Below are 8,214 nucleotides of genomic sequence, written 5' to 3'. Positions count from 1 at the left end.
TCTCTCTCTCTCTCTCTCTCTCTCTCTCTCTCTCTGAACCTCATATATTTTCCTTTTTGTAAATTTCGTATCATGTTTACTCGTGTTGTTTATCTATCTAATACTCTCTCAGTGATTCATTTTATAACTGTTAAAGTCCGTTGGCATATATATATTTTTTTTCAAGTTTGCTTTTTCTTTCATTTTTTATATGTTTGAGATGAAGCTAACTGAGGCTTCTCGTAATCTAAAATTGAAGAGCAATTTCAGATCCTGAATATTTGATCTCAGAAGAAAATTAAATATGCATAACGGAGGATTTATTTTCATTTTTTTTTTTTTTTTATTATTACGTTTATCCCTTTTTTCAAATATTTCTCCTTGCGTCGGTTATCCAAATATCTTCTCATTAGTGAGGTCGACTTTTGATTTTTCTGGCTTTTTTTTCTCTCTCTCTGTCTATCTATCGCTCTCTTTCTTTCCCTCTCTCTTTCTTTCCCTCTCTCTTTCTTTCTCTCTCTCTTTCTATCTCTCTCTCTTTCTATCTCTCTCTCTTTCTTTCTCTCTCTCTTTCTTTCTCTCTCTTTCTTTTTCTCTCTCTTTCTTTCTCTCTCTCTCTCTTTCTTTCTCTCTCTCTCTCTTACTTTCTCTCTCTTTTTCTTTCTTTCTCTCTCTCTCTTTTATTATCTCTTTCTTTTTCTCTCTTTCTCTCTCTCTCTCTCTCTCTCTTTCTTTCTTTCTTTCTTTCTTTCTTTCTTTCTTTCTTTCTTTCTTTCTTTCTTTCTTCTCTCTCTCTCTCTCTCTCTCTCTCTCTCTCTCTCTCTCTCTCTCTCTCTCTCTCTCTCTCTCTCTCTCTCTCTCTCTCTCTCTCTCTCTCTCTCTCACTCTCTCACTCTCTCTCTCTTTCTATCTATCTATCTGTCTATCTATCTTAACACTATTTCCTCTCTATATCCATTCCCTGTGTTTGTTTCTCCGTCGCATCCTTTAATCTCCCCCTCTTCCTCTTTTTTCCCCTTTTTTCCCCCACGCATCTTTTCTTCCCCCGCAGTCTTCGCCTCTTCCATTACACCCCTTTTATCACATCCTTACTTTCGTCCTTATTCCCTCAATTTATTCTGTGTTCTCCGTCTACCACTTTCGTAAAACAAACTTTCACTATGAATTGCTGTCTCGGTATATTTTTCTCTCTTTCTTTCTTTCTTTTTCTTTTATTCCTCCTTGTCTTCTTCCCCATTCCCTCTTTTTTTTTATTCCTGCCCTTCCTTGCTTTCCTGCTCATTCTCTCTATTTATTCTGTATCCTCCATCTACCACTTTCGCAAAACAACCTTTCACCAAGAATCGCTATCTCTATATATATATTTTTTTTTTTCTTTTCTCCTTTCTTTTTCTTTTATTCCTCCTTCCTTGCCTTCTTCCCCATTCCCTCAATTTCTTCTGTACCCTCCATCTACCACTTTCGTAAACCAATCTCTCCCAAAGAATCGCTATTTATTTTTTTTTCTTTCATTTATTTTTCTCCGCTATCCTTACGTATATATATTTCTTTCTTCCTTCCTTTCTTTCTTCCTTCCTTTCTTTCTTCCTTCCTTTCTTTCTTCCTTTCTTTCTTTCTTTCTTTCTTTCTGCTATTCCTCCTTCCGTGCCCTGTAGCCTCTGCTTTGAAGTTCCCTCCGGTCATGCACTTGGATCGCCGTCATGCAGCGCGGGTTCTCGAATTTTCTGTCTTGCGTCCGAGCAATTAGGAAAACAGTGAGAGGTTGGGCATGGGAGGGAAAGGTGATGATAAAGAGGAGAAGAGAAGAAGGAGAAGAGGAGGGAGGAAGGGGGAGGAGGGAATGAGGGGGAGGGAAGGAGGAGGAAGGAAGGAGGGGGAAGGAAGGGGGAGGGAAGGAGGAGGGAGGGAAATAGGAGGGAGGGGGAGGGAAGGAGGAGGGAGGAAGAGGGAGGAGGGGGAAGGAAGGAGAGGGAGGGGAGGAGGAGGGAGGTGAGGAGGGGGAGGGAAGGAGGAGGGAGGGGAGGAAATGGGGTAGAAGAAGGGAGGAAAATAAAGCTGATGAAAATCAAGGGGATAGAGAGGAGGAGGAGGAAAGGAAGGGAAAGGAAATGGGGGGATAGGGAGGGAGGAAAATAAAGAGGATGGAAATCAGGAAAGGAAGAGGAGGAAGAAAGTAGGGGGATGGGGTAGAAGGGGGGAGGAAACTAAAGAGGAGAGGGAGTAAAAGAGAGAAGGTAGGAAATTAAGGAAATGGGGGAGAGGGACAGAGGGAAATAAAGAGAAAAGGGAATATTGATAGGTAAGAAAGAGAAGGGATAAGAGAAGAAATAATGAGTAAAGAAAGGGAGAGAGAGGGGGGGGGGGAGTAAGGAGATGGAGGAGAGATGACATAGAGATGGAGGAAGAAGGCGAGGAGACAGAGAATAAATGTTAAGAGAGGAAGAGGGTGGAAAATGGAAATGGAGAAATATAGAAGGAAGTTGAAGTCGGAAGATTGCCGAGGAGAAGGAGAAGGGGAGGAAGGGTGAAGAGAGAGCAATTGATAAAAGAAGAACATAAGGAAAACGAAAGAACAGAGAATTATTCGACAGTCGAATCGCATCCAAATGTCTCACTCTCACTTACTCACTCACTCACCCTCACTTACTCACTCACTCAGTCACTCAGGTCACCCACCCACCCTTGCCCACATTCACTCACATTTATTCATACTTGGTCAGACTTACTCACCTAAGCATCCTCACTTACTCACCCTTTCTCAGCCTTACTCATACTAACTCATAATTACTCACAATTACTCACCCATCCACCCTTAACTCCCCCCCTTTCCTCCTCCTCTAACCCCCATTTAACCCCCTCCCCCTTCCTCTCCCTCTTCCCCTCCTCTTCCCCCCCCCCTCCCTCCTCCTCTTCACCCTCTCCCTCCTCCTCTTCCCCCCTCCCCCTCCTCCCCCCTCCTCTTCCCCTCCCCCTCCCTCCTCCTCTTCCCCCTCCCCCCCTCCCCCTCCTCGTCCCCCCTCCCCCTCCCCCTCTCCTCTTCCCCCTCCCCCCTCCTCCCCCAAACCCTCCCTTTCTCTCCCCCCAATCTAACCCCCCTCCCTTTCTCCCCCCCTCACAGCTGGTGCCCAAGCCCGCCACTCCTGCGGCTCCGAAGTGCTGTGCTCCACCGTCTGCGAGTACGGGTACCAGCTGGGCGCCGACGGATGCCCCAGCTGTGAGTGCGACGACCCTTGCCAGGAGCTCACGTGCCCCGAGAACTCCACCTGCGTCATGAGGAAAGACCCCGGCTGTGAGGGCGACGCCTGCTCCGCCACGCCTATGTGTGAGTGAGGAGGAGGCGCTGCTGCTGCCTCGGTCTTTTTTTTCTTTTTCTTTTTTTTTTTGGGGGGGGAGGGGGGGGAGGGAGGAAGAGAGTAGGGAGTATGTGTTTGTTTTGTTTTGGTTTGTTTTGTGTTGGTAGGTGGCTTAAGGGGTCTTTTCTTCTTTACTAGTCGGTATATATGTGTATAAATAGATATATTTTTTTCTATTCTTATTTGTATTTTTCTACTGTTTTATTTTCTCCTCGTTCTGCCTTTTTTTTTTTTTTTCTCCTATAGTAAAAATATATATATATTTTTTTTTTTTTACTGTTTATCGTAGAAATACATGGAATCAGGTGATCTAACAAACGCAAGCTGATTGGCTGTTAGAATCAACGATCGAAATATATAGTACGGTTTGAAAAGGTATAACGAGCTATTATTCCTCTCAATGTTAGATTGTTAGAGTAATTAACATCCTTAGCCCCTCTATTCCCCTCTAAATATCGCCTATCTCTTTTTTATCTCTTATCTCGCTCCTTCCTCCTTTTCCAAGTATCTCTAATTCTTCCTTTCACTTCCATTTTTTTTTTTTTTTTTCCCCTTCTCCCCCGTCCACATGTCCTCCTTAATTGCCACTTCCCTGTTTCTCCTCCTCCCTCATATTTATTATCCTCTTTCCTTCCATCTCCCCCTTTCCGTCCGATTCCCCGCCCTTCCCCTCTCTCTCCCTGTCTCCGTTCCCTTTTCTTCCCCTCTCCTCCCCTCCTTTCCTCTCTCCCCTCTTCCCCTTTCCCTCCCCTCCCCTTTCTTCCCCTCCCCTCCCCTCCCCTTTCTTCCCCTCCCCTCCCCTCCCCTCCCATCCCCTCCCCTCCCCTCCCACGCTTTCTCTTCCCCCTCCTCCCCCCCCTCTCCCCCTTCCCCTCCCACGCTTTCTCTTCCCCCTCCTCCCCCCCCTCTCCCCCTTCCCCTCCCTCCATACTAACCCCCTTTCCCCTCCAGGCCTGACCAACGACTCGGATGACCTGCCCGCCCCCCCCACCACGCCCGCGCCGCCCACCTGCCCCACCGGCCTCTCGCCCTTCACCGTCGGCGGCGTGGTGGCGGAGTGCGACGCCCATGCCCCGTGCCCCGCCGACCACCAGTGCACGCCCCCGCCCACCGCCGGCGCCCCCTACGCCTGCTGCCCCGTGCCCACCATTATCGGTAAGAGTGTTTTTCTCTCTCCTTTTTGATCAGCCTTTCTTCGTCTTCTTGGTCTTCCTCTTTACTTTTGAAAGATCTTTTCTTTAGATTGCCTATTGTTATTGTCTTTATTATTATTATCATTATTTAATAAAGTTAGGTATTCCTTTTCGTATTTACTTACATTCTTCATTTGTTTATTAACGTCCCCTCTGTTCCTGTCTCCTTCCTTTATCGATCTCCTTCCCCGCTCCCCTCCCAACCAGAGGCCAGCAAGCCCGGCCAGTGTCCGTTCGTGGCGTCCGCAAGCGCCGAGCTGTGCGAGGGTCCGCGCTGCGCCTCCGACGACGAGTGCGGCTCCGTCACCAAGTGCTGCGTCGTCCCCGCATGCGGCCCCAGGTGCGTCACGCCGCAGCCGCCGCAGAACCTCACCCTCGAAAGCGGACTTCTGCAGGGACCCACCAGTGAGTGATGGGGGATTCGGGCTTGTGGGTGCGACCTTACACGCACGTGCATTCACGTACAGACAGACACACACACTCACACACGCACGCGTACACACACACACACACGCACGCACATACACACACCCATATATATATATGTGTGTGTGTGTGTGTGTGTGTGTGTGTGTGTGTGTGTGTGTGTGTGTGCACCTTGTACCCACAGCTTTTGTAATGGGGTCACAATTATTTCCTTCATTAGAAACCGTAACCTTACAAAGTCTAATTAAAGTCTAACTAATTATAAACTGAAATTAATTAACTGAAACATAACACTTAAGAAAAAACTTCATAAATCAACAACACTTTTTTTTTATCTTCCTTTTTCCATCTTTCTCCTCTTCCTTTTTGTCTATTCGTGCTTCTCGCCCTTTGACCTTTCTTCTCCTCCATCTTTTTCTTTCCCTTTTCCTCCCCATATTTACCTCTCTCTTTCCTTTTCGTTCATCTCTTTCTCTTTCTCTTCCTTTTCTTCGTACTCGTCTTCGTCATCTTTTTGTCCCTCGTTCTTTACTCTCCCTATTTCTTCTCCTATTCCTCACCCCCCCTTCTTCCTCCTCCTCCTCCCCCTCCTCCTCCTCCTCCTCCTCCTCCCCCTCTTCCTCCTCCTCCTCCTCCTCCTCCTCCTCCTCCTCCTCCTCCTTCCCCCCCTCCTCTCCCTTCCTAATTCCCTCTTTCTCTCCCTCTCCCTCCCTTATTCATTAATTACCCCCTCACCCTCGCCTGTCCCGACCCCCTCTACCCCCTCTACCCCCCTCTCCTCCTCTACCCCCTCTCTCCTCCTCTACCCACTCTACCCCCTTCTCCCCCCTCTCCTCCTCTGCCCCCTCTACCACCCCTCTCCCCCTCTCCCCCTCTACCCCCCTCTCCCCCTCTACCCCCCTCTCCCCCTCTCATCACCCCCACTCCCCCTCTCATCACCCCCTCTCCCCCCCATCACCAGTGTGCGAATACCTACGCGACTTGGTTGAGCTGGAGGGCGTGACCTTGGCTGTCCCCACGCCCACCTGCGACGAGAACGGCGCCTACGAACAGGTGCAGTGCAACGCCCTCGGCCAGTGCTGGTGTGTCGACGACTTCGGAACGCAGATCCCAGGCACTAAGTAAGGATGGAGGAAAGATATGTTTAAGATGTATATATATATTAGTTAGGGATATTTAGGGATTTAAAAAAGAAATGTTTCAGTACTTTATTTGATATTTGCAAAAGCATGTTAAATTAAGCTCTGATATATATATATATATATATATATATATATATATATTTTTTTTTTTTTTTTTTTTTTTTTTTTTTTTTTTTTTGAGGAAGGATATTGATTTTATTAACATTAAAATCCAAGCAACAAATTCAAATCAGTCACTGCATCTTCAAATGTAAATTTAAGTTATCAAATATTTTTCTTTTATCATCTCTCTATCTCTCCCATTCGTAATAAATATAAGGAAAAGAAAAGGTTGTAAGAATCCTAGAACACGCAAGCAAGCACTCAAGGTCATAAAATATTGTTGAATTTCCTCACTGGAAATCGTCTATAATGATTATGTTTTTCTCTCCTTCCCCTCTCCCCACCTTTCTATATTCCTATTTCCTTATCTCCCCTCTCCTCTCCTTTTTTTTCCTCGCTATTTCTTTTTTCTCATATCTGTACCGCTGTTACTCTATTTTCGTCTCTTCCTCGCGTCCTCTCCTCACCTTCCACCTTCCATCTTCTCCCCAAATTTTCTTTCCCGCTTCCTCTTTCTCCTCCCTCCCATCTCCCTATTTCTCCGTTCCCCATCTCCCTCCCCCCCTTCCCCATCTCCCTCCCCCCCTTCCCCATCTCCCTCCCCCCTTCCCCATCTCCCTCCCCCCTTCCCCATCCCTCCCCCCCTTCCCCATCTCCCTTCCCCCTCCCCCTCTCCCTATCTCACCCTCCACCCCCCCAGGGCATCATCCCGCGAGCTGGTTGTGTGCGACCGCGTTCGAGAGGCTCTGACTTGCGGCGAGATGCTGTGTCGTCTTGGCTGCGACTACGGCTTCGTCTTAGATAAGGACACGGCTTGTCCACTCTGCCATTGTCGCGATCCGTGCCAGGTGACTTGCCTTTGTCTTTATTTTTAGACTGACTGATATCTTTATTGTCTTTTGTTATTGTCATTTTGTGTTTATATTGCCGTGTTGCATTTTATTACGTTGACTAAATATATATATATATTTTTGTATCCCTTTATTTTGCACCTCCACTTCTGAAAAGGAACTTTAAACATCGATTAGTAATGATATCAGCTAACCCCCCGCCCCTCCCCTCAGAACGTGGAGTGCAGCGGCAGCCACGTGTGCCAGATGGTAGACATCCCTTGCGTGGACGGCGTGTGCCCCGCCATACCCCAGTGCGTGCCCGTGGTGGAGGCCTCGGCTGCCCCTGCGTGCCCCCTGGGCGAGCCCTACACCCTGCCGGAGACCAACGCCACCCTGGCCTGCAGCCCCCGCGCCCGTGCCCTCGAGTGCCCGCAGGGGTACTCCTGCTTCGCCGACGACAGCACCGTAGAGGGCGTCTGCTGCCCCAGCCCTGGTCAGTGGCGGCGGCGACGGGGTTGCCTGCGTGGTTGTCACTGCTCTTGGGAATTTATGAAAGTTTTCTGTCAGCCTGTTGTGAATATCACCAACGCGTTGTTATTGACAATATCAGTTTCCCCAGTAATATTTTTGTTCTTAAGGACAGTAATAAAGCTATTATTATTATTATCATTATTATTATTATTATTATTATTATTATTATGATTATTATGATGGATAACTATCATCTCGTTCTCAAGAGTGTGACCCATGTTGAAAAAGAAAATAGGGTAGCGCTGTTTCAGAATATTTATTATTCATCATTATTACTACTGCTAATACTACATAACTACTACCACAATATTCAGTATTACATTAGCACTACTATCGTCATCAGTAATGTTACAAAGCTACCCTTATTCATCACAATTATCCAGAACTCTAATCAACTTCATGCCCCCCGAATTCCAGGCAAGAAGCAAAAAGCCGGCCAGTGCCCCTTCCTGGTGCCAGTGCTGAGCGGCCACTGCGACCTCGAGTGCTCGGACGACTCGCACTGCCGCGGCGACGAGAAGTGCTGCTCCAACGGCTGCGGGACTCAGTGCCAGCAGCCGATTGTCATGACGGGTGAGTGGGGGGAGAGGGAGGGAGAGAGGGAGAGTGAGAGGGAGAGAGGGACGGAGAGGGAGGGAGGGACGGAGAGGGAGGG

General features: G+C 47.8%; 1 protein-coding gene across 1 annotated transcript in view; it reads left to right on the top strand.

Annotated features, from left to right (window-relative positions):
- Positions 1–3,105: 3,105 nt before the first annotated feature.
- The window catches only part of LOC125027189, a 33,034-nt gene continuing 27,925 nt past the window's right edge, over positions 3,106–8,214 (top strand). The window contains exons 1-7 of the mRNA XM_047616105.1: positions 3,106–3,301; positions 4,284–4,487; positions 4,733–4,930; positions 5,913–6,072; positions 6,896–7,043; positions 7,260–7,521; positions 7,977–8,132. Of these exons, the coding sequence (XP_047472061.1) occupies positions 3,250–3,301; positions 4,284–4,487; positions 4,733–4,930; positions 5,913–6,072; positions 6,896–7,043; positions 7,260–7,521; positions 7,977–8,132 (1,180 nt within the window). The 5' untranslated portion in view covers positions 3,106–3,249. The remainder of the gene's footprint in view (positions 3,302–4,283; positions 4,488–4,732; positions 4,931–5,912; positions 6,073–6,895; positions 7,044–7,259; positions 7,522–7,976; positions 8,133–8,214) is intronic.

The sequence above is a fragment of the Penaeus chinensis genome, chromosome 7 (genome assembly GCF_019202785.1).
Source record: "Penaeus chinensis breed Huanghai No. 1 chromosome 7, ASM1920278v2, whole genome shotgun sequence".
Taxonomy (NCBI): domain Eukaryota; kingdom Metazoa; phylum Arthropoda; class Malacostraca; order Decapoda; family Penaeidae; genus Penaeus; species Penaeus chinensis.
Note: the sequence above shows the minus strand (reverse complement) of the source record. Positions and strands in the feature narration are given on the sequence as shown.